At 42.7% G+C, this 27,189-nt stretch overlaps 2 protein-coding genes across 3 annotated transcripts; one reads left to right on the forward strand and one right to left on the reverse strand.

Annotated features, from left to right (window-relative positions):
- Positions 1-9,230: 9,230 nt before the first annotated feature.
- On the forward strand, positions 9,231-12,092 carry LOC121562612 (homeodomain-interacting protein kinase 4). The gene is made up of 3 exons (XM_041874837.2): positions 9,231-9,784; positions 9,964-11,269; positions 11,408-12,092. The coding sequence occupies exons 1-3, from the start codon at positions 9,249-9,251 to the stop codon at positions 11,561-11,563; spliced, it is 1,998 nt and encodes a 665-aa protein (XP_041730771.2). The 5' UTR covers positions 9,231-9,248; the 3' UTR covers positions 11,564-12,092.
- Positions 11,978-22,090, reverse strand: LOC121562616 (5'-3' exonuclease PLD3). 2 transcript variants are annotated; one of them, XM_041874850.1, is made up of 12 exons: positions 21,991-22,090; positions 16,848-16,947; positions 16,708-16,758; positions 15,555-15,712; positions 15,163-15,343; positions 14,957-15,074; positions 14,684-14,811; positions 14,211-14,411; positions 13,899-14,038; positions 13,607-13,772; positions 13,398-13,497; positions 11,978-13,219 (listed from the first exon to the last, which is right to left on the reverse strand). In XM_041874850.1, exons 2-12 carry the CDS (start codon positions 16,872-16,874, stop codon positions 13,032-13,034), a joined length of 1,458 nt encoding a protein of 485 aa, XP_041730784.1. In that variant the 5' UTR covers positions 16,875-16,947; positions 21,991-22,090; the 3' UTR covers positions 11,978-13,031. The 2 variants fall into 2 exon arrangements, with proteins under 2 accessions (XP_041730784.1, XP_041730781.1); XM_041874847.2 differs by lacking the exon at positions 21,991-22,090 and adding an exon at positions 21,485-21,927.
- Between the last annotated feature and the right edge of the window lie 5,099 nt (positions 22,091-27,189).

The raw sequence follows: 27,189 nt of genomic DNA on the forward strand, positions 1-27,189 counted from the left end.
TTTCCACCAATCTAATGTCCATTGTTCATGTTTCTTAGACCTAGCAGGTCTCTTCTTATTATTGGTGTCCTTTAGTAGTTGTTTCTTTGCAGCAATTCGACCATGAAGGCCTGATTCACACAGTCCCCACTGAACAGTTGATGTTGAGATGTGTCTATGACTTAAACTCTGTGAAGCATTTATTTGGGCTGAAATTTTTGAGGCTGGTAACTCTAATGAACTTATCCTCTGCAGCAGAGGTAACTCTGGATCTTCCATTCTTGTGGTGGTCCTCATGCGAGCCAGTTTCATCATAGCGCTTGATGGTTTTTGCGACTGCACTTGTAGAAACATTCAAAGTTCTTGAAATTTTCCGGATTGACTGACCTTCATGTCTTAAAGTAATGATGGACTGTCGTTTCTCTTTGCTTATTTGAGCTGTTCTTCCCATAATATGGACTTGGTCTTTTACCAAATAGGGATATCTTCTGTATACCACCCGCTACCTTGTCACAACACAACTGATTGGCTCAAATGCATTAAGAAGGAAATAAATTCCACAAATTACCCTTTTACCCTGTTCATTGAAATGCATTCCAGGTGACTACCTCATGAAGCTGGTTGAGAGAATGCCAAGAGTGTGCAAAGCTGTCATCATGGCTATTTTGATTTGTTTAACACTTTTTTGGTTACTACATTATTTAATATGTGTTATTTCATTGTTTTGATGTCTTCACTATTATTCTACAATGTAGAAAATAGTAAAAAATAAAGAAAAACCCTTGAATGAGTGGGTGTTCTAAAACTTTTGACCGGTAGTGTGTATATATATATATATATATATATATATATATATATATATATATATATATATATATATATATATTTCTTCAAATAGCCACCCTTTGCCTTGATGACAGCTTTGCACACTCTTGGCATTCTCTCAACCAGCTTCATGAGGTAGTCACCTGGAATGCCACCAGTTGGGAAACCCTGGTTTAGACTTTGAGTCTGAGCTTGACATTTAAACACAAGCACAGAAGCACATTCATCACACATTATTCCAAAAATGTAATGACCATAAGTTGGTGGAAACTTGATTCATCCATCCTTGCTGAGAGGACTGCAGTTGCCCTGGCAGAGAGAAAGAGGTCCAGTAGAGGACCAGGAATACAAACAAAGCAGCTCCCCATCCAATGACACCCACTCAAGACACTAACAACCAGATGGAAACCCCTCAGTACTTTTATTTCTCATGAGCTGGGAAGAATATAATCATGTGAGCCATTTCCCACAGGACCTTATAAGTTACACAATATACTTGGGATGCTGATCATCCAAATATAACATCCTGACATACAATTGGAGATGCTGAGATATTGTTGGGCAACTACACTACAATACCAAAAGTATGTGGACACCTGCTCATCCAACATCTCATTCCAAAATCATGGGCATAAATATGGAGTTGGTCCCCCCTTTGCTGCTATAACAGCTTCCACTCTTCTGGGAAGGCTTTCCACTAGATGTTGGAACATTGCTGCAGGGACTTGCTTCCATTCAGCCACAAGAGCATTAGTGAGGTCGAGCACTGATGTTGGACGATTAGGCCTGGCTCGCATTCGGCATTCCAATTCATCCCAATGGTGTTCGATGGGGTTGAGATCAGGACTCTGTGCAGGGCAGTCAATTTCTTCCACACCGATCTTGACAAACCATTTCTGTATGGACCTCGCTTTTTGCACGGGGGCATTGTCATGCTGAAACAGGAATGGGCCTTCCCCAATCTGTTGCCACAACGTTGGAAGCACAGAATTGTCTAGAATGTCATTGTATGCTGTAGCATTAAAATTTCCCTTCACTGGAACTAAGGGGCCTAGCCAGAACCATTAAAACAGCCCCAGGCCATTATTCCTCCTCCACCAAACTTTACAGTTGGCACTTCGCCAGATGGTGAAGCATGATTCATCACTCCAGAGAAGTCCAATGGCGGCGAGCTTTACACCACTCCAGCCGACGCTTGGCATTGCACATGGTGATCTTAGGCTTGTGTGCGGCTGCTTGGCCATGGAAACCCATTTCATGAAGCTCCCGACGAACAGTTCTTGTGCTGACAAGAGGCAGTTTGGAACTAGGTAGTGAGTGTTGCAACCGAGGACAGACGATTTTTACGCGCTATGCGCTTCAGCACTCTGCAGTCCCGCTCTGTGAGCTTGTGTGGCCTACCACTTCGCGGCTGAGTCGTCGTTGCTCGTAGATGTTTCCACTTCACAATAACAGCACTTACAGTTGACCGGGGCAGCTCTAGCAGGGCAGAAATTTGACGAACTGACTTGTTGGAAAGGCGGCGTCCTATGACGCTGCCACGTTGAAAGTCACTGAGCTCTTCAGTACAGGCCATTCTACTGCCAATGTTTGTCTATGGAGATTGCATGGCTGTGTGCTCGATTTTATACACCTGTCAGCAACGTGTGTGGCTGAAATAGACGAATCCACTAATTGTGTATATTACCATCTGTAATAAACCTCCCAATATTCTGTAATAACATTTTTTACACCCTAAAATGTATCCATTTGAAGTAATACAAGGCTATTGCAGATATTTTTTTTATCCACACTTGATTAGCTATAGATCAATTAAACTTTCACCTGGTGGAATCAGAATTCCAAGTGAGTTAGAGTCCACAGCATTAGACTATCCCCTTAATGTGATGAAATCTAAGTGGTGCTGCTGACCATTCATAACTGCCAACAGACAATTCAATAACACTTGAAGGGGTTAAAAGGAAGCATCCTAATTGGATGATATCATTCAAAAGCACGAGGAACAGAAGTTCAGGGTCAGAACAGTACTTTATTTCCCACATCAGTGTAGTACAAACTTGGCAGGCAGCAAATCCAAGGGTCACACATAGTTCTAATGACACTAACATTTAGGCACTTCCATAAACATGACGAATACTGTATGTGTCAGAATTTATCAAAAACAATCTGTTTATAACAAATAATGTAAACATTTTCACTGCTATGAACAGGATTAATTGTTAATAGTGTTTTGACTTGTATTAGCTGAGCTACTCATCTCAATAATGGATTGAGCTGGTCATCATGTTAGATAGGATTGGCCAATAGACCAGGGCTTTGGTCTCTGGTCCTCTGCAATGCCATGCCACCCCTCACTTTGATAGTGTTTCCGTCTGCCATCACTTGCATGCAGATCCTCCAGCCACTGGTCCAACAGTCATGAGATAACAGGCATTAGATAGTCACAACTCAGAATACACAACTAAGGAAAACATGAAAATGGTGAGCAGCAAACCATGACCAGAGTTCATCCATAGTGAAAGAAACCATTGTGGCTACAAACCGAATCCTCCGGGGACAAACTGAAATGGTCCACCCACGCAGACAGCATGGTGAAGAAGGTGCAACAGAGCCTCTTCAACCTCAGGAGGCTGAAGAAATTTGGCTTGGCACCTAAAACCCTCACAAACTTTTACAGATGCACAATTGAGAGCATCCTGTCGAGCTGTATCACCGCCTGGTACGGCAACTGCACCACCTGCAACCACAGGGCTCTCCAGAGGGTGGTGCGGTCTGCCGAACGCATTACCGGGGGCAAACTACCCACCCTCCAGGACACCTACAGCACCCGATGTCACAGGAAGGCCAAAAAGATCATCAAGGACATCAACCACCCGAGCAACTGCCTGTTCACCCCGTTATCATCCAGAAGGCGAGGTCAGTACAGGTGCATCAAAGCTGGGACCAAGAGAATGAAAAACAGCTTCTATCTCAAGGCCATCAGACTGTTAAATAGCCATCACTAGCACATTAGAGGCTGCTGCTGCCTATTGAAATCTCTGGCCACTTTAAGAAATGGAACACTAGTCATTTTAATAATGTTTACATATCTTGCACTACTCATCTCATATGTATATACTGTATTCTATAATATTCTACTATATCTTAGTCCATGCCGCTCTGTCATTGCTTGTCCATATATGTATATATTCTTAAATTCCATTCCTTACTTAGATTTGTGTGTATTGGGTATATGTTGTGAAATTGTTAGATATTACTTGTTAGATATTACTGAACTGTCGGAGCTAGAAGCACAAGCATTTCGCTACACCCGCAATAACATCTGCTAAACACGTGTATGTGACAAATAAAATTTGATTTGATTTAATTTGATGTAGCCCACCATGTCTAAGTGTGTGGATTGGAAACTGTGTAACTGGAACTAATTGACGTAACTGGAAGAGAAATGTGGTTCCTGGGCTGTAGGCTGGGATAGAGGGAAGCCAACTCATAGTGGAAGAGGAACCCACCTTGAAGCCATCTGCTGCCCACGGAGGAGCCAGACACCACTGATGGAGTCATCACAGACAGTCCCCACTAGCACGGCAAAGGCATGCCCCTCGTCTGCATCTGGTCCAGCCTAATTAATCTGGATAGGGAGAAGATCGGAGAGGATCAGAGGGGTAGAAAACAAGAGCTAAAATAATAGAGACAGAGATGGGGAGAAAAACTACAGTCCAGTAACTCCTCAGTACAATTTCCATAGAGAGGGACATGCAATCATTCATTGCTGTCAAAAGGAGAGATCAGGGTTGGGTTCTGAATGCTATGTTACTGTATATGGCTAGACATCAATTAAGATAGAGATCTCATTCCAGACCATTTGGAAAGAGCACGCCCCAAACCCACCCCGTGCCCATACTCCCCTGGGTGAATAAAACCACCCAGATGGGTGGACACCCTGGGTTGTGGTGGAGTTCCCAAAGGCCCTGGGTCCGGCATGGGGAGCGCCAGGCAGAGTGGAGGGTGACGCCCACGACTACTGTATGCACCCTCGTCACCACACCTGTCCACTGGCACGACAGGATGGTAATTAAAGTGCATCTGTTATTTTAGTAGGAACATTTCCATCAAAGGAAAACACCCATTGGCTACTGTACCTACACACAAACCAAGATCCTACCTCCTTACTGGTAAGTAAGGTCACCTTCGTGGCATTTATTTTCCATTAAGGAGTCCAGCAACACCAGCACCTGTGTGGGAAAGGCCATATGACATCCTCATCATCCAGACCAATGTTTAGGTATTCAGCCCTACAGAATCAATATCAAATTCGATGGGAAAGTTGGAGAGTGCAGAGTTGTCTCCCTCTCATCTTAGCTCATTGGTCACCATAGCAACACCCACCCGTAGTATGCGCTCCAGCAGGTATATCTCACTGGTCATCCCCAAAGCCAACACCTCCTTTGGCCGCCAGTCCTTCCAGTTCTCTGCTGCCAATGACTGGAACGAATTGCAAAAATCTCTGAAGCTCACTAACTTTAAGCATCAGTTGTCAGAGCACCTTACTGATCACTGCACCTGTACACAGCCCATCTGAAATTAGCCCACCCAACTACCTCATCCCCATATTGTTATTTATTTTTGCTCATTTGCACCCCAGTATCTCTATTTGCACATCATCTCTTTCACATCTATCATTCCAGTGTTAATACTAATTGTAATTATTTTGCACTATATCCTATTTATTGCCTTACCTCCATTAATATTTAATATGCCATTTAGCAGACGCTTTTATCCATAACTTGCTACATTTGAACACACTGTATATATATTTTCTGTTGTATTTTTGACTTTATGTTTTGTTTTACCCCATATGTAACTCTGTGTTGTTGTTTTTATCGCACTGCTTTGCTTTATCTTGGCCAGGTCGCCGTTGTAAATGAGAACTTGTTCTCAACTGGCTTACCTGGTTAAATAAAGGTTAAATTAAAAAATAAAAAATAAAAAATAAAAAAAGGGAGCAGGCTGAGTGATTGGGGTGAGGAGGGTGGGCTGGCGGGCAGCGGGTCCAGGGTGGTGCTCGGAGCGGCAGCTCCTCTGTAAACACAGGACATTCAGAGAAAGGCATCCTGTCCTGATAGAGGACAGCACCGCCAATTGCCCACCCTGGCTGTAGGCAGTAGGCACGTACCTCTCCACCCTCCCTCCTCTTCCCCACTGGGTGGAGGCACTGGCACAGGGAAACTTCTCTACCTGACGACATGGCATTACAGAAATTGTTCTGAGATCTGATCGTGATAGAGAGTGAAGCACATGTGTGTTCACTACATAGTCCAGTGCATACCTTATACTGACTGATAGGTCTATGAGATTATCCACAAAGCATTGACTATGGATGTTATTCATCCATGATGTGGTTATTAACACAGGCAAGAAAAGGTATTGTCAAAATATTATCCTAGAGCTAATGATGAGAATGCAAAGCAGCACTGCACACCATGTGACCTCACTACAGCTATGGAAACTGCATTAATGCTGCCCACCAGTGCTCAAACGCTGCTACTGCAATGTGGCAATATTCTCTACTATCAGACTAAAACTAATGTTTAACATTCAAATGCATCTGAACCATAAATACTGAATGGCCAATCAGGTAATTGATAAAACTAGCATTGAAAAAAAACCAAATATATATATATATATATCTTTATGGGGGTCTGAAATGCCCCGCACACAATAACTGCCCATAATTGGCAATGGCAATGCTCAACTCTAGGCACTGGGAGCAGTCACCCAAGGCAGGAACCTGAATGATGAAACGGTTCAAGTTAACATAAATAAACTTGTAAAGAAAGTATGATTTATTGTGACCTTGAGGAGGTTTAACATAATGAAAGTGATAAATGCAGAGAGAAAAAATACATCCTTATACCTTTAATTCTGGGAGTATTTAGTATGTATTAAGATCCCCATTAGCTGCTCCGCTGAGAGATGAGGATTAATATTGGTGTTTAAACTGGACCAGCAAGGAAAGCATTTCCAGAGATTAAAAGGGATTAGCCATGATTGATTATAAATAAAAAGCGACACTAATTGTGAGTTTACACCAGGAAGTGGCATCACGCGGCGAAACATCGGAAGCCATTCACTTTCAATCGAAGGAAAGCAAGAGAAGCCGAGTGGGCGGGGGTCCATTGAGTGTTGAGAGCATGGGCGAGGGAGCTGAACAGGGCGGTACTAAAATTGGGGAAAACTGAATTTTATGCAAATCCTCCGCTATAAAGCAACGTGTGTGACCAATCGAAGCTCACCATAGCTTCCAACCCCTACTGGATTGGCTGACAATGGCTGTTGATATGTATCATACCTAGCTACTTGCTAGCTTGTTAGCACCCACATGAGGGCGTGGCTAGGGGAGTGCCGCCTGTATTGTGTAAATGGCCGGTAAGGGCTGGATTCAATCAGTATCGCTGAAGATCCGGGTTCAAATTTAAAGGTAATTTCCGATTGAGCAGACATATGCGTTTACCGTGAACGCAGTCTAAGTGTACATTGCCTTTAAATTTCAATCAGCTAGCTATAACGAATACTTCTGCGATAAGATTGAATGCAGCCCTTATCTATTTTCATTTTGTTTGGGGTCCTAAATGGTTCAAAGTGTGACAAATATGCTACTCTGGTATTGTGGATATTGTTTTTTAATCTTCAAATATTAATGATCACAAATAATCTTATCAAGGTTTTGTTCTGGGCAGTGTTGGGGAAGCTACTCTGAAAATACTACTTTGTGAAAAATTATCATATGTAAATCTGAAATGTCAAAGACTACAAATTATAAGAACAGATCACTTTGGGGTCATATGTTAACAGAATGTGAAATTTAGCCTACACAAAAACTGTTTCAGGTGAGAATTAGGCAGGTCTGATCCCGAAAAGAAAGGAAAGGATTGCCTACTTCACCTATATTTTATTTTTAACTACCACCAAGTTATTGCAAAATGTAGTTAAATTACTAGTTGAACTACATGTAGTTCACTATTCCCCAACACTGGTTCTGCGCATGTTTTCTCCACCAATGTTAGGCTACCCCAAAGTCACCTTTGCTGATACCATTATACAGAGTCTACAATGAAGTCAAGGCAAACCACACACATCCTATAATTTGGCTATGACTATGTCTTAGACTCAGTCCTGTAGTAGCCTACATGTTTCAATCGAAAATTATTTTATAAATTAAAATGAGTGTCACACCTCGAATGATTTAATACATTCATTTGAAAGCCTATAATCGCGTTATGAACCGTTACTTAACGCGGTTTGCATTGGGAACTGTGTGTGTTAGATCAAAAAGGTTAGTGAAAAATGTAGGCTACCAAATCACCAATAAAATATAAGTTGTAACAGAAATACTTTTATTCTTACCTCATCTTTATGGTGGATGACTTGGCGCTGACCTAGACGTTCGAAATCCAATCTGTAAAAACTTTTGAAGCCTCAGTTCGTGCGTCCCGGCATCATTAAATAACTGGACAATTGTCGTGGATAGAGCATGAGCTGCACAATTATATAGCCTACCAACCACTCCTAAAAAGAAAAACAATAAACGACTGCGATATTTAACTACAAACTGCAGGGCAAAAGTTATTGTGTTTGATATTGGCCTATACCGTCATTTTCACCCTGTCCCAAAGTAACTGTTGACATAATTTATGCCCCTCCTTCGTCTGATGATGTGGAAAAGGTTGGATAGGTGAAGGACATGTACATCGGAATTCTATTGTAGTCTCAAGGATTTTGCATATAGACAAGCATAGACAAGCATTCGCTTGGCCTAGTAATTTTTTTCAGGAACAAAAATTGTGAACAAATGTATTTATTTATTTAGCCTATGTATTATTGTCATAATAATAAGAATACATTTAATAGTAGTAATAATAATAATACTGTAATAATACATTTTTCATCATGTATCATCATAAAGGCCGATTGTTATAATTGTTTGTCTTATCAGTATTAGCCAGCTAATATAATCGATGATGATTGAGGATGATGACGATAATGATGATTTTCTAAAAAATCTAGCTGTGCCACTAGAGATCCTGGTTCGAATCCAGGCTCTGCTGTAGCCGGCCGCAACCGGGAGACCAATGGGGCGGCGCACAATTGGCCCAGCGTCGTCCAGGGTAGGGGAGGGAATGGTCGGCAGGGAGGTAGCTCAGTTGGTAGAGCATGGCGTTTGCAACGCCAGGGTTGTGGGTTCGTTTCCCACGGGGGGCCAGTATGAAAATAATAATGTATGCACTAACTGTAAGTCGCTCTGGATAAGAGCGTCAGCTAAATGACGTAAATGTAAATGTAGCATTGTTAGATCGCACAGGGAACGTTCCATGGATTTAGAACTATTGACAAGATGTTTATAATTGAAATTAAAATCACCACAAAGAGCAGGAAGCAAGCTGAGAATGAGAGATATCTATTCTGAAACTGAAGTCTACCACACTTTGGATGTAGTGGGAAAGGGCACCTTCGGAAAAGTGTCAAAATGCTGGAGAGGGAGTGATGGAGAATTAGTGGCGGTAAAAATTATGAAAATGGATGTTCACAGAAATCGAGTGATAACAAATGAATTAAAACTTATAGGTGTTCTTTCCCGGAATAATTTGAAGACAAGCCACATAGTTCAATTTCACGAGGCCTTCCGTGACCAAACTAATCATTACCTGGTTTTTGAACTATTGGAGAAAAACCTGTATCAGCTTCAGAAAGAGAATGGTTTCAAGCCGATGGCGGTCCGCAACATCCGGACCATCACGTGTCAGATGATAAAAGCACTAGCCAAACTGAAGGAACTCGCCATCATTCATGCTGATCTGAAACCTGAAAATATAATGGTCGTGGATCATTGTCGCCATCCCTTCAGTGTAAAGTTAATTGATTTTGGTTCTGCAAGTATTTTCAGTGAAGTGCATTTTGTTAAGGAGCCATACATCCAATCCAGGTAGAGAGCCTATGTTGCACCACATGCTTTGTGATGTCTTGTATTTATGAATGTGATAATTAAAACAAATTCAGGGTGTCTGTGTGAACCCAAAATGACTACTTACACAACAAAACAAATGTGGGAAAGAAAAACAAAACTTCAATTTGCTCTTACCATGGTTTTCAAATAACTCACAGGTTCTATAGGTCTCCTGAAATCCTCCTGGGCCTTCCATTCTGTGAGAAAGTGGACATGTGGTCTCTGGGTTGTGTGATGTCAGAGTTGTTCCTTGGATGGCCTCTGTATCCCGGCGATTCAGAGTTTGATCAAGTGAGGTACATCTGCGAGACGCAAGGACTACCGCAAGCCCATCTGCTCAACATGGCCAGCAAGGTTCACAATTTCTTCAAGCTCACCACCAACAGTCGAGGAGAGAATAAATGGCAGCTCAAGCCCTACAAGAGGCGTCCCCCCTCAGACACAGAAGGCCGTACCCAGGGGAAGCAGCTGGGATCGACGGATCGGAGGAAGTACATCCTCTCCTCTTTGGACCAGCTGGAGACCATGGAGTTCACAGAGCACGACCCAGAGCTCCGCAACGAAGACATGGCAGCAGAAGTTGTGGACCGCCGGAGCATGGTGCAACTCCTCAAGCGGATGTTAACCTTGGACTCCCACCAGAGGATCCTACCCAATGCGGCCTTACACCATCCTTTCATCAACATGCACCACTTACGCATGTACCCAGACTACAACCGCTACTATGAGAAGTCCGCTCAGGCTATCCGTGAAGCCCTGATTCAGGATACAGCTCCAGAGGGAGACAGCTGTAGGTCTCACCATCTGAATGCAGAGGGGGGCCAGTGGTTCCTGTACCCCAGGGAGAAGGGGCCCCACCAGTCATGTCCCCTGGGTCAAATTCACCATGACCACAGGGAGGGCTACCCACCATCCTCAGAGGGCTTCCAAGGTAACAATGGGGTTCTCCCCCAGCAAACCCCAGTCCCCAGTGAGCCTCAGTCCCCCACAGCACTGATTGAAGACCTGATGGAGAGCCTGTGCATTGTGGATGAGGCCAGCCTGGAGACCACCGTGGGGGTATGGGCGGAGGAGGACGCCCAGTATGCCTTCCATCTGTCCAGCTCTGTGATACCTTCAGATCTCCAAGCCGGCCTCCAGCCAAGTGAAAGCGGTGCCTTCCAGGAGACTGAGCTAGACTGTCCTCTCTTAGGCTCCACCAGCAGAGATGACCCAGAGAGTGGTTCCATGCTGTCTTATTTCACCAGGCTGTGTGAGAGCCAGCGCCTGAGGCAGCCAGTGGCCAGGTCCTCGCGGTCCGATCCTACCCACGGGTTGAGCTACACCTCTGGGCCCCAGGCGGACAAAGCAGGTGAGCCCAAAGGCTCCAGTCTCTTTTCTAGGGACTCCACCACACAACACGCCCTTGCAGGGCCCAGGGAGCAAGCAGAGGCAAAGAAGGCAGCCTGTGATTATGGTTTGGAGGTAAGAGTATGTAGTTTTGGAGATACAAAATAATTGTCAGTAGAGATTAGAACCATAATACTGTATAAAATGCTGTGAGGTTTACAAATTCTGGAACGGTTTTGCCATTTTCCATTTTGGTGTCCCACTCTCCCACAGGAGGTCCAGTTTCTCAATTTTGAACCTGAAGGCTACTCCTGTCATTGTGGCCAATGGTGGCCAGCATGGACCACGGATCCAGAGGTATCCTCCTACCTGGGCTACGGCCCCCCAGACTGCTGTAGCCATACGCAGCAGCACTACCTCCACTACTGAGTCTCCTGGAGGGAGGGGGTCAACAGACACATGTCAGTACTGTACCAAAGTTGAGGGCTTCCAACAGCTCCTCTTATCCAACGTGATCTCCTCAATACACAAAAGAGACACTCTGCCAATGCAAAGCAGGCCTGAATAGACAAGTAGACCCGCTTTTTAAAACAGCCCTCTAAGAATGTTGTCGTTATGAGTTTCATATTGACTAAACAGTGGATAAATAAATGTATAATTTGCAAGACTGCATGCATTATTCATGGTAATGAAATAAGATAGAGAGGGAGGATATACTTACTTATTCTAAACACTTGTGTATACAACTGCTAAAAATGAAATGAAAGACAACTGTAAAAAAATGTATGCACTCACTAACTGTAAGTCGCTCTGGATAAGAGCGTCTGCTAAATGACTAAAATGTAAATGTAAATTCAATTTATTAGGGACATTACCGCAAAAAGGAAGTAGTGTGTACAAAATGCAATCAATATTGTACAGTAACAGTGCTTGCCAAATAATACACAGCACAGTGCTTTTAAACACTTAAGTACTTGGACAGTTGCTATGATAACATTCTCCACGGCACTGCTCATATTAGACACTCCACGCAGTTGAAATTCCAGAAATAGTGAATGTTTTCTGGGCATAATTGCACACATGAAATCAGTTACTGCACAATTCTATGGGAAACATAATAGTTTTAAAGCAAGAAGGATTCAGAATGATTGAATTAAAAACCTAGTCTAGGCTGCAAAGAAAAACAAGGCACAACATACCAATCATACATTAAAAAGAACAAAAGGATCAAACCAGCATGCCTAGAACCATCAGTCCAAACATTCAACACATAATATCGCAATCTCCCTGAGATTCACTGGTATTTATTCCCAAAGCGTTAAAGTTGATAAGGCATTATTGTTAGCGCACAGGCTTGTGTTTTGATCATTGAGGTGATAGACGCATTGACGCTGCAGAGGGCAGCATAGTTTTACCCATCTTCTGCTACAGTACATATCTACTGCAATTATTTTTTTAAATAGTGCTGCAATTTAAGAAATCATCCCAGAAACTGCTGATTTGAACTAGTGTACAGGGACAGAGATAATACATGTGCATATCTGGCAAGGAACCAGCTTACTGCCAATTGGGATTCAGAATCTCTGACGAATTGAGTTTTGGCATGCCATATCGGCACGCTTACTTCTCATTCCTCCCCATGCTGGCTTGGAGGACACAGGCCCTGTAACAATCTAGAGCGGTGGTTCCCAACGCCAGTCCTCGAGCACCTCCAACAGCACACATTTTTATTGTAGCCCCAGACAAGCACACCGGATCCAACTTGTCAACTAATCATCAGGCACTCAATGAGTTGAATCCAAAAAAGTTTTGCCTGGGGCTACAACAAAAATGTGTGCTATTGAGGGTACTCAAGGACTGGAGTTGGGAACCACTGGTCTAGAGTGTAGTATTGTATCTAACACACCATTTTGAGGTCGGTGTGCTGGTGGATTGGGGTGCTGTAGGCGGAGTCCCAGTCCCTTTCGAACACGGCCTGTAGTTGTGCCTGGACCGTAGGCTCCGCTGACTGGGCAGCCGTTTGGTTCACCACCAAAGCCGATCCAGCAGTGTTCACAAAATAGTCTCCAGACCAGTTAGAGGTACCTGGTGATCAATGGGAAACACAATAAAGTTGCATTTTGTAGTGCATGGGATCTGATTTTGTAGGTTGTGCGTAACTTCTGAGAAGTTACCTCTGGTTTTTACATTGTTGTAATTTGTTGATTGGAATGATACAGTAGCATGACTGGTGTATATGCTATCTAGGAGAAAGCAGAATTACCTATGTAGGCAACCTTGTCTGTCACCATGTACTTGTTATGGTTGACCCTGGCAAAGGGGATTTCTTTCTGCTTGGGATTGGCTGGCACAACAAAGAGTTTCTGTAAAACAGTGAAGAAGAGTTTAATATCTAACAATTGCCCTTCTGGAGGAGCTTACCATACTAATGATGATAAGTAAAGTGCATGAGTAGCGAGAGGTCCTACTCACCACCTGGACATCCAGCTTGGCCTTGGGTTCCTGCATTGAATCCAAGGCTTTCAGGAAGGGGATCATGACAGGCGAAGTGCTCGCCCAACAGCTGATGAGCAGACGCACCTTCACCCGCTTCTCGTATGCCACACGTCTGATCTGAGTGTCAATTTCTGCCCAGTACCTGCAGAGGGCGCCACACAGAGGGTTAGGCCAGTCATATGGGCTAAGCCTTGTCTAATGAATAAAGCACAAACTGAATACATACCGCAAACTTTGATGAGGTTAATACATTACATAGAAGACTGACCGTTTGGGTCGTGAGAACTCCATGGTGGGCAGGTAGTTCATGACAGCGATGTAGACAAACTCCTGTGCGTCCTCCATCACACTGAGAATAGACTGCAGGTCTCCGGTCCTCCCGGCAGCACAGAAAGAGGGTGGAGAGCTCTGAGGGTACAGCACAGTCAAATAAAGTATAGTAGTATGTTTAACATAGGACCAGAGAAAATGAAGACAGGGAATTCCATAACCAGACTTCACAAACCGGTCCAAGTTGTTTTATATGATCCAAATATTGGATTACTTTTTCTGAAAATGTGCACCTTTAGTCAATTCTTACCGACAGATACACACTGGAGGCTGTGCCGTTGAGTGGCAGCTGCAGGGGCGTGTCCTTATTGTAAGGAGTGTTGAAACTGCTGGGCCAAGGGGAAGGGATGGGTGTGTCTTTTTGCCCAAGGTACCAGTAGGCCTCGAAGATCTTCCCCAGGTCTGCAGCCAAGCAGCTGCAGTTGTACACCACAGCCCCCAGCTCCTTCACCTAAACAGGACAACAACAGAGGGCATGTTTCACAGACTGAACCAAAGCTACTTTCCCACCACTTGATGTGCAAATTTTAGACAATACCGACGCTACAAACGTGTGATATAATGTTTACACTTTAAAAAGAACAAGGAAATATGATTACTTCCTCCAAAAACCACAAGCATAACTTTTCAAATGGTTTAAGGAAATTTCTAATGTAAAAAACTGTTAACTTAAAAAAAAAAAATGGGGGTGAGGTAGAGTGTGAGGGCACAGAGGAGACTCACCTGGGTAAGGGACCTCCAGTCCATGTTGGCACTGCCAATGTAGATGTGCTTCTTGTCCACCACCCAGAACTTGGTGTGAAGTACTCCAGTGGTCAAATCCCGCATGTTCACGGCTCTTACATCAGCACCTAAATAAAGAGCTACCATTATCACCACAAAAAGCAAACAGACTAAAACTTCCTTACTGTAGTTAGCAGCTTGATTGGGGTCAATTTAACTTTAGCAAATTAAATGGAATTGAAAACATAAATGCACGGTCAGAGAACCCCTTACCAGAACTTATTAATAGATTAAGGTCTTCCTTATGTTGGGACTCTGTTGGTGTATTTACAGCGATGCGGACAGAGAGCTTCCCAGACACCTGAGCTAGTCTATTCAGGACATCCTCACCCTATAGACGAAACAACTGTTTAGACTAAAATAACCCACAACTACCCACAATTTAATCTGCATCGCATTGGCTGCCAATCACAGAACACCTGATTCGCTGTTGGCTCGTGAGAGCCTGTGTCTTTGTTGGTGAGCGTCCAATAGAAAGACGCAATGTCCACGCTACTGCGAGCCTCACTAATCAGGTCGAGCCAAGCCTGGTAGATGGATGGGTTGGTGACACTAGAGTTGAACTCTAACCCCTCTGGGATGCTCTCCAATAGAACGATTCTGGAATAGAGAAAGGAAGCATCATTGTTTTACTAAATCCATGCACAGTTAATGATAGCACCTGTTCTGCAAAACATGACCATGGTGGTTAACCACGTAACCACAAAGGAGTTAAAGCTGCTGAATAATAGAGTATGAATGAGCAGAATACGATTTGTACAGTGAGCACACTAACAGTGGGAAATTAGACATTGTACAGAGGCCCACTCACTTGCAGGGGTCGGTGCAGGTGTCAGTGAGAGGAAGTGGGAGCTTGAAGCCAGGCTTGTTTGGGGAGGAGTTAACCACAGGAAGCAGCAGGGTCTGGAGGAACAGGGCAGCCAATAGCAGAGTGGCCACCCCAGTGAGACCCAGCAGACACCTATAATACTACACACAGAGATGGCTGGATCAGGAGTACAGTCATGTAGAGGTGACCCTGACCAGATCACCCTGACCAAAGAGGAATGAGATAACGGTTATCGAATTGAGGTTGTATAGAATCACCATAAGTCCTGTGAGAACTTGTCTGTTTAAAGGACTATTTTGCCCATATAATTCAGTGGTTATTGTTTTCAGTAGTCCCTAGTAGACACATTCACACAAAAAATGGAGTTTCAAAACTATGTCTGAATAGATATGTAGCTTTGAATGTCCTGATCAGTCCTGATGTTCCCAATTGCCAGTTTGAGTCAGTTCCTACAACTCAAGATTCCCCTCTAACTGGGTGGAGTGGGCGGTGTGTGGGTTGAACTTGGTTTAGAGTAAAGAAAAGTAGCTAACAGCTACGCTCTGTGCTCGCTCATGTCTCGTCATTGAGCAGCCCAAGCAGAGCCATTGCTATGGATATTCACAGACACACGCAGAGCGAGCAGCGCTCAGGGAGCGTGTGACACAAAGAGAGGAGCAGCTAATGGATTTTTAATAATTCTTTCAGGTTTCGAGCAGAAGCAATCTGGTCTGGGTAGGGTATGGCCTGGATGTTGCAGGCAAGGGTAGTTCTCAGGCAGGGCTCTAGTAACATTGGTCACAGAAGATCATTTGAATTACACACCCAACGTCGGTTGAACAAAGAGGTGGAGTCAGCTAACGCGTGCTGCTTTTTAATAATCCCTGGCATAGAAGAGCTGGGTGGAAGTGCAAAGTCTGGCATGCAACTTTTTCACAGATGGGGTGTTTCGATAGCTATGATGCAACCGTATGCTAAATGATGATATTTAAAGACCGCATGCATATTGGATTGACTAGAAATTGATTTAGGGTAAATTCCCCTTTAACTCACAACCTTGGCCACAGACTAAAGTGTGTGTCTGACTGTAGCTTTCAATCATCTTTTTACACTATTTTCATTAGGTTACTTGGTAAATATCATTAATATTTGATACCATCTGTGCTTTCCTGCAGGACTCTTCTCTCCTCGACTCCACATCACACATCTGCACCAGAAGAAGATATTAACGAGTTAGAAAACTGAAACACAAAATTATATCAAAACTTACGACAACAGTACTGACAAAAACCTTACCTTCTCGTAGGGAATATCAGAAATCATTGTTACAAGAGTATTGTCTCTTTTGACAAAGTTCCTCAGGATTCTAATCAGGAAATGCAGCTCAGAAAAGGCTCTAAACAAAACAGAAGAAAATTACATCAAATCATGTAAGACCAAGCTATATTTTTACATTTTAGTCATTTAGCAGATGCTCTTATCCAGAGCAACATACAGGAGCAATTAGGGATAAGTGCCTTGCTGTTTGTGGTTGAAGTGACAGGAATTATGTTGAGCTGTATCTCTATGGTAACTGATGAGTGACCTTACTCACTGAGCCAATATCACAATGAATGGTGGAATACAATACTCTCAGTCAGTAGTGTTATTCCACCAACGATACACCATTGTCTCCACACTGCCTCTGCTGCCCCCCCCAATTCTATAGGAGCGTGTCAAGACTTATTCATAATAGGAAAGTTCTGGGTGTCATTAACACTATAGAAGAATGACTGACGTCAAAGCTACAGGCCAGGATTGTTTGCAGGCAGGTGTTCACGATAATGCACAGGCCTATATGGTGCACACTATGCATACAGTGCATTAGGAAAGTATTCAGACCCCTCCACATTATGTTACGTTACAGCCTTATTCTAAAATGAATTAAAACTTCTTTTTTTATCAATCTACACACAATACCCAATAATGAAAAAGCGAACAGTTTTTTTTAGAAATGTCTGCTAATTTATTTTAAAAAACTAAAACAGAAATACCTTATTTACATACACTACTGTTCAAAGGTTTGGGGTCACTTAGAAATGTCCTTGTTTTCGAAAGAAAAGCAATTTTTTGGTCCATTAAAATAACGTCAAATTGATCAGAAATACAGTGTAGACATTGTTAATGTTGTAAATGGCTATTGTAGCTGGAAACGGCTGATTTTTAATGGAATATCTACATAGGCGTACAGAGGCCCATTATCAGCAACCATCAGTCCTGTGTTCCAGGTCCTCAACTGGCAGCTTCATTAAATAGTACCCACAAAACACCAGTCTCAACGTCAACAGTGAAGAGGCGACTCCGGGATGCTGACCTTCTAGGCAGAGTTGCAAAGAAAAAGCCATATCTCAGACTACCCATCTTAATATTTTCTTTTTATTGGCAAGTCTAAGAAATTGCTTTTTCTTTGCAACTCTGCCTAGAAGGTCAGCATCCCGGAGTCGCCTCTTCCCTGTTGACGTTGAGACTGGTGTTTTGTGGGTACTATTTAATGAAGCTGCCAGTTGAGGACCTGTGAGGCACCTGTTTCTCAAACTAGACACTAATGTATTTGTCCTCTTGCACAGTTGTGCACCGGGGCCTCCCACTCCTCTTTCTATTCTGGTTAGAGACAGTTTGCGCTGTTCTGTGAAGGGAGTAGTACACAGCGTTGTACGAGATCTTCAGTTTCTTGGCAATTTCTCGCATGGAATAGCCATCATTTCTCAGAACAAGAATAGACTGACGACTGGCCATTTTGAGCCTGTAATCGAACCCACAATTGCTGATGCTCCAGATACTCAACTAGTCTCAAGAAGGCCAGTTTTATTGCCTCTTTAATCAGCACAACAGTTTTCAGCTGTGCTAACATAATTGCAAAAGGGTTTTCTAATGATCAATTAAGACTTTTAAAATGATAAACTTGGATTAGCAAACACAACGTGCCATTGGAACACAGGACTAATGGTTGCTGATAATGGGCCTCTGTACGCCTATGTAGATATTCCATTAAAAATCAGCAGTTTCCAGCTACAATAGCCATTTACAACATTAACAATGTCTAAACTGTATTTCTGATCAATTTGATGTTATTTTAATGGACAAAAAAATTGCTTTTCTTTAAAAAACAAGGACATTTCTAAGTGACCCCAAACTTTTGAACGGTAGTGTATATACAGTGGGGGAAAAAAGTATTTAGTCAGCCACCAATTGTGCAAGTTCTCCCACTTAAAAAGATGAGAGAGGCCTGTAATTTTCATCATAGGTACACGTCAACTATGACAGACAAAATGAGAATTTTGATGTTATTTTAAATGGACAAAAAAAATGCTTTTCTATCGAAAAGGACATTTCTAAGTGACCCCAAACTTTAACGGTAGTGTAAGTATTCAGACTCAAAATTGAGCTCAGGTGCATCCTGTTTCCATTGATCATCCTTGAGATGTTTCTACAACTTGATTGGAGTCCACCTGTGGTAAATTCAATGGATTGGACATGATTTGGAAAGGTACAAACCTGTCTATATAAGGTCCCATAGTTGACAGTGCATGTCAGAGCAAAAACCAAGCCATGAGGTCGAAGGAATTGTCCGTAGAGCTCCGAGACAAGACTGTGTCGAGGTACAGATCTGGGGAAGGGTACCAAAACATTTCTGCAGCATTGAAGGTCCCCAAGAACACAGTGGCCTCCATCATTCTTAAATGGAAGAAGATTGGAATCACCAAGACTCTTCCTAGAGCTGGCCGACCGGCCAAACTGAGCAATCATGGGAGAAGGGCCTTGGTCAGGGAGGTGACCAAGAACCCGATGGTCACTCCAACAGAGTTCCTCTGTGGAGATGGGAGAACTTTCCAGAAGGACAACCATCTCTTCAGCACTCCACCAATCAGGTCTTTATGGTAGTGGCCAGACGAAAGCCACTCCCCAGTAAAAGGCACATGAAAGCCCACTTTGAGTTTGCCAAAAGGCACCTAAAGGACTCTCAGAACATAAGAAACAAGATTCTCTGGTCTGATGAAACCAAGATTGAACTCTTTGGCCTGAATGCCAAGCATCACGTCTGGAGGAAACCTGGCACCATCCCTACGGTGAAGCATGGTGGTGGCAGCATCATGCTGTGGGGATGTTTTTCAGCGGCAGGGACTGGGAGACTAGTCAGGATCGAGGGAAAGATTAACGGAGCAAAGTACAGAGAGATCCTTGATGAAAATCTGCTCCAGAGCGCTCAGGACCTCAGACTGGGGCCAAGGTTCACCTTCTAACAGGACAACGACCCTAAGCACACAGCCAAGACAACGTAGGAGTGGCTTTGGGACAAGTCTCTGAATGTCCTTGAGTGGCCCAGCCAGAGCCTGGACTTGAACCCAATCGAACATCTCTGGACAGACCTGAAAATAGCAGTGCAACCTGACAGAGCTTGAAAGGATCTGCAGAGAAGAATGGGAGAAACTCCCCAAATACAGGTGTGCCAAGCTTGTAGCGTCATACCCAAGAAGACTCAAGGCTGTAATCACTGTAAAAGGTTCGTCAAAAAAGTACTGAGTAAAGTGTCTGAATACTTAAGTAAATGTTCTATTTCAGTTTTTTTTTTTTATACATTTGCAAACATTTCTAAAAACTGATTTTGCTTTGTTATTATGGGGTATTGTGTGTAGATTGAGGAAAGCATTTAATGTACTACATTTTAGAATAAGGCTTTAACATAACAAAATGTGGAAAAAGTCAAGGGGTCTGAATACTTTCCGAATGTACTGTATCATTTGACAAACAGTATGAGATCCTCCAGAGCACATTTTGTGGGTTGACATTTAATTTGTAGAACGCATTTTCTATGCTCATGACTCCAATAAGATACTACGCCATTTCTGGACAAAATGTTACAGAAAAGCAGAAGCATCTTAGATATGCTTAGACATATCAGTTTCTGAGGAGAAGTTAAAGTAGCTGTCTCAGAGCTGCAAGTCACGAGTGGGAAGTCTCGACTGAGAGCATGGATCTGGTGACTACGAATAGGCTATCAAGCTATATGAACTTAATGGCAAAACATTAACAGAATAATGTTGACCATTTTGTTTGCTTTGCTTATGACTTTGGTTATCAAAGACACAAATAACAAGTACTTTTAGTCAAACAAATGGCATATTGTTAGTGCTAAATTCAACAGGGAGCCTCACACAAAACATGTCTGTGGCAGGCCTAGTCTATTTATCTCTTCGTAAGAGTAACTCCATTTGTAGGGAAATACGAGGAAGAATGCTTATGGGGTGAGTCAGCGTTAGAGAAAATACTATTTATTTCAAGCTTTACCCTTGAAATGGTTATTCAACTACCATGTCATTAGGGAAGATAAAATGGCTACTTTTGGAGCTTGCCCCATGGTAATTGGCATTAAGTCATGGACAAACACAGTTATGCGTAGTTCCCCACATCCATGGTACAGTGAAATGAAGACTGATAAAACATATAGTTTCAGATTTTGTGTTTATGTTTCCTCTTTCTCCCTTGCCAGTAAATTGAGTGGCGTAACCACCAATTGCCTATGCACATTGAAAAGTTATGTGTGGAATACCCAATGTAGGCCTATGTGTCAATTGCCTGTTTTTATGGTCCTCTGTAGCTCAGCTGGTAGAGCACGGCGCTTGTAACGCCAAGGTAGTGGGTTCGATCCCCGGGACCACCCATACACAAAAATGTATGCACGCATGACTGTAAGTCGCTTTGGATAAAAGCGTCTGCTAAATGGCATATTATTATTATTTACTGAACTTGTCAGTCAACTAGATATCATATTGTATGACTATTGCAGCGGTTACATTATAGCCACAACATTGTTGCAACAATGTTTGGAGCGTGCCTAGACGATCAAAGGCTATATTAGGTAGTAAAACAACAAATTACCCCCCTTATATCCATACCTGAAATCATGCGGCCAGTCCGTGTGAAATATTTCATGGATTAAATTACCTAATGTAAATTATCGTTAATGTTATTTACCGGTTACATTCGGCTACTGTTTCTAACAACTAAATATGTATAAACAAAATGCAATTGCCAGAATGAGAAACTACCAGAGCAAACGCGTTTCAAATAGGCTACGCCGTCTTGAGCGTGTGGTCATATGACCAAGCCTAAACAACCAATGAGAATCCAACCCAACGTCATATGTGAGGCATCGCGCCTAACGCCTGAAACTAGATACCCTACATACTGGTCTTGACAAGAAGTAAAACTGCCGGTTCAACCAATCCATTAAATGTGAAGGAGGAGTTAAGATGGACTGTTTGCTTTGTTATCGCCAAATGCGGATTTTCGTGTCACAGGCTCTCATTCCATTTCCCCTGAAAACCGGAACATCTCGACAGGCACCGCAGAGGCTACATCCATAAAGATTGATATAGATGACTCATCTTTGTATCTGTACCATTATAGCGTCTGTTTCAGGATGGTTAACGCTATTGATGCAATATCCATTTTGAAGTAGTCCATTTTCTTCTTCATGATTGGCTGATCCCTCCTGATGACCCAGTTGGACATGACTCCAATGAAGTTGGAAGGCCCACCTAGTTGACTACATTAAAATGGTGTAAGACCTCAATGGCGCTCCACATACTAAGATGGCCTTTTGGCCACTGGAGACCTCTATCATACTCTATGGGTACGTCACACCAAAAGCCCCTTTCTGTACTCGCCATGTACTTTGAAAACCAAATGAGGGCGCTGTAAGATCATAGCAAATCCTATTGGGTTTATTCATGGCAGTGCAATAGAGACCTACTGTGTACAGACAGACATTATTTAATTATCTGTCAAAAGAAGAGCGCCAATAAGATTAGGCTAACCCTTGACTGTGGAATAGTGAATTGTGTTAGGTCTAATAATATAAATATAGGCCTACTTATTCATCATGGCCATGTAGCCTATGCTTAGGATATGCCTATAACTTTTACCAAATGTATTTACACAATTTTAACATATGTTCTACTGCAATGTAGCCTAGGCCTAACCCTCTCTAAGGGAGGAAGTAGGTATATACAGTACCTATTATGATGGCCCATTTTATCTGATTATACTGATTATGGTAACAATCCACAAATACTGTGACTGATGCCAAAAGCAGGTGATGCTTACTTAGGCCTACACTGAATGGAGAAGTCGCTTTTGTAGTGAAGTCCCTCCAACAAAGGTGTCATGTCCGCAGGTTTTTTGTTTTTTTTCCCCACATAGCCTAGTCACAAACCCAATAGTGGCGCCGCTAAAGGCCAAAAACTCTGTTCAGATTAATGTTGATCATCAACAATAGGCATATTTATGCTTATAATGGCAAAAAGAACAATCATCTATATATCATCATCATCACACACACACACTGTTTACTTTATTTTATCCTAAAGTGTTGTGTAATTTGCTGCGTCTTTCAGTGCTGTGAGGCAAGGTGCGGGGAAACGAAGCGGTAATAACGTCCCCAGGGAGGGGCCAACGGTTGAAGGGCGAGGCCCTCGGGAACTGTCGCTCATCCAGGATACGATCAGGTGAATAACTCCTCGGAAACTGTCGCTCATCCAGGATATGATATGGTGAATAACTCCTCGAGTCATTCCAAGAAACGCTACTTTCCCTATGAACTATTCTGTAGGTATGGACATTGTCCATATACTCGATGGTGCTCTGACCAGTTTTAAATGGTGCGATGAAAAAGTAAATATATTTATAAATAAATAAACATAAGTAAATAATGATCACTTGCATGTGAAGGAAGTGACGTTTGATAATGTAGCCTATTGTTTCTTGCTTTGCTTTATTCCTTGTAGGCCAACTGCAAGGCAAACTTATTCATGAACATTTTTTAAATCATTGGTTTAGAATAGATCTAACATTTTATTAGACCAAATTATGCTAAAAGTCATACATTCAAAGATTTAGGATGTTTTTTTTTTCATGACAGCCCAGAGACCAGGCATCTGGCCCAGAAAAATGTGCCTACTGTTTTGACGGTGTCTGTGTGTCCTTTCATGTGAACCCGGTGACTCCCCCCTCGACAATTATCCCACCTTAGAAACAAAAACGATACTTATCTATTCTGATATAACTTACCGTTCATGCCCTCTGATGTTGACCTGACATTTGTTTAGCCAACGGCAAACCAGACACACTCCAGGTTAGAAGGACATACTTTTTACGAAGTAGGCTAGCCCAGGGCCTAGCCTAACCCAGATCGAACACCTGCTATTGTAAAGGGAGTTTCACCTGCTTAGCCTACCCATCCAAATCCTTCTTGATGCAAAAAGGTATTTCGTAGGCCTTCAGTACAGTTATTCAGACCCATGGCATTAGAATAACACAACTTGTACAAGTGAAGGCCTATTATGATCAGAGGGATGTTTATTTTCAGATAACAAATTGTAACCTACAAATCAGAACAATGATGTATAAAATTAATCCTGAGGTGTATTGTTTCCAATCAATTTAATAATAATAATATTTGGGTTTTTTTGTAATGTGCATTTCCGACACTCAATGTGTGTCACGATCGTCGGGAACAGAGGACCAAGGCGCAGCGTGGAATGCGAACACATTTATTAAATAATGATCACACGAACAAAACAACAAAACGATAACATAACGTGACGTCCCTGGTTACATACACCAACCAACACGGAACAAGAAACCACACCAAATGAATGCCTAACGGCTACCTAAGTATGGCTCCCAATCAGAGACAACGAGCTACAGCCGTCTCTGATTGGGAGCCACCCTGGCCAACATAGAATTACAAAACCTAGAAATTAACACCCTGGCTCAACATATGAGAGTCCCCAGAGCCAGGGCGTGACAATGTGCATAAGGTAGAAAACAGAACACAAACAAAATTCAGCAACAAACAAGCACAATACATCAAACCATTACCTACTAATACATAATACAGACTTTAAAGGCGCAATATGCCGAAATCACTCCGCCATTTCCTGGTTATAAAACTTCTAAGAGTTTGCCTAATTTCAGTTTATCTGACAAAACAAGCAATGCATAGTGTAGAGAATCATTGTACCATCTAAACCGTTGTGAACTATATTTTCAATAACCCAAAATATTTTATTTTCAGCCACCAATTGTGCAAGTTCTCCCACTTAAAAAGATGAGAGAGGCCTGTAATTTTCATCATTGGTACACGTCAACTATGACAGACAAATTGAGAAAAAAAATCCAGAAAATCACATTGTAGGATTTTTTATGAATTTATTTGCAAATTATGGTGGAAAATAAGTATTAGGTCACCTACAAACAAGCAAGATTTCAGGCTCTCACAGACCTGTAACTTCTTCTTTAAGAGGCTCCTCTGTCCTCCACTCGTTACCTGTATTAATGGCACCTGTTTGAACTTGTTATCAGTATAAAAGACACCTGTCCACAACCTCAAACAGTCACACTCCAAACTCCACTATGGCCAAGACCAAAGAGCTGTCAAAGGACACCAGAAACAAAATTGTAGACCTGCACCAGGCTGGGAAGACTGAATCTGCAATAGGTAAGCAGCTTGGTTAGAATAAATCAACTGTGGGAGCAATTATTAGGAAATGGAAGACATACAAGACCACTGATAATCTCCCTCGATCTGGGGCTCCACGCAAGATCACACCCCGTGGGGTCAAAATGATCACAAGAACGGTGAGCAAAAATCCCAGAACCACACGGGGGGACCTAGTGAATGACCTGCAGGGAGGTGGGACCAAAGTAACAAAGCCTACCATCAGTAACACACTACGCCGCCAGGGACTCAAATCCTGCAGTGCCAGACGTGTCTCCCTGCTTAAGCCAGTACATGTCCAGGCCCGTCTGAAGTTTGCTAGAGTGCATTTGGATGATCCAGAAGAGGATTGGGAGAATGTCATATGGTCAGATGAAACCAAAATAAAACTTTTTGGTAAAAACTCAACTCGTCGTGTTTGGAGGACAAAGAATGCTGAGTTGCATCCAAAGAACACCATACCTACTGTGAAGCATGGGGGTGGAAACATCATGCTTTTGGGCTGTTTTTCCTGCAAAGGGACCAGGACGACTGATCCGTGTAAAGGAAAGAATGAATGGGGCCATGTATCGTGAGATTTTGAGTGAAAACCTCCTTCCATCAGCAAGGGCATTGAAGATGAAACGTGGCTGGGTCTTTCAGCATGACAATGATCCCAAACACACCGCCCGGCAACGAAGGAGTGGCTTCGTAAGAAGCATTTCAAGGTCCTGGAGTGGCCAAGCCAGTCTCCAGATCTCAACCCCATAGAAAATCTTTGGAGGGAGTTGAAAGTCCGTGTTGCCCAGCGACAGCCCCAAAACATCACTGCTCTAGAGGAGATCTGCATGGAGGAATGGGCCAAAATACCAGCAACAGTGTGTGAAAACCTTGTGAAGACTTACAGAAAACGTTTGACCTGTGTCATTGCCAACAAAGGGTATATAACAAAGTATTGAGAAACTTTTGTTTTTGACCAAATACTTATTTTCCACCATAATTTGCAAATAAATTCATTAAAAATCCTACAATGTGATTTTCTGGAAAAAAAATTCTCATTTTGTCTGTCATAGTTGACGTGTACCTATGATGAAAATTACAGGCCTCTCTCATCTTTTTAAGTGGGAGAACTTGCACAATTGGTGGCTGACTAAATACTTTTTTCCCCCACTGTATATAGAGAACAGGAGTGGCCCCAGAACAGAGCCCTGTGGGACCCCTTAATGTGACCCTAAATGTGTTTGTGCTTTCCACAGTAGGCCTACCTACTGTAACCACATGGTGCCAGAAAGTCTGAAAGAGGGGGGATGGAGATGGTGAATTTGCTGAAGCTTACTAGTTCCTCTCTGTAAGAGATGGTTATCCAATTGTTAAGGTAAAGTTCACTTGATGGATGCCTTCTCACAATGTGAAATGTCCATAATCTAGGCTGAAGACTAAAACTCAATCATTAGGCTCATACAGTCTACCTTCCTCAAGAACAGTGTAGTTAAAAAGAGACATCTCCACTGTCAATCTCATCCCATAACTGATGCAATATCCTGACAGATGAAAGGACACTTTATTATACTCTCTTTACAGGCAAATAAACCCTTCTTTGGAAAGCTGCTTCAAACAAATCTCTGACCGACATCAGGAGAGAAAAAACCTGTCAAATGTTTGCCTTTTGGTGGTTCCACAGTGATAAATGTAACCTGGTGTATGTTGGTGTCCTCTGCAAAGTGTACATCATCACAATAGCCTCTTTGCTCATGCTAGCTCAATTCGCTTGCTGGTTCGTGGGACCAGTGTGACTGTCCAGGCCAAATGAAAAGCATGAAAAGCATACCGAGTACACTCTGGAGTCAATGTTGACATTGTGTGATTAAAAGGCTAGGATTGGTGGCCGGGCAGGTATTGTTGCACCTATCAGCAGTGCAAAAGCCCTCACCTTTGCCTTTTTGAATTGACTATTCTCTCTATCCAGAGTAGGAGAAGAATGACTGTGGCCCTTGAGGAATAGATTCAAGTTCTCCTTCATGTTTATTTCCAAACTATTGGGTCAAATGGAGTTTGATAAGTAGAGGGCAGGAGATCCCAGACATCAAATACCAAGAATATCAGAGGTGATGTCACCAG

The sequence above is a fragment of the Coregonus clupeaformis genome, chromosome 5 (genome assembly GCF_020615455.1).
Source record: "Coregonus clupeaformis isolate EN_2021a chromosome 5, ASM2061545v1, whole genome shotgun sequence".
In the NCBI taxonomy this organism is placed as follows: domain Eukaryota; kingdom Metazoa; phylum Chordata; class Actinopteri; order Salmoniformes; family Salmonidae; genus Coregonus; species Coregonus clupeaformis.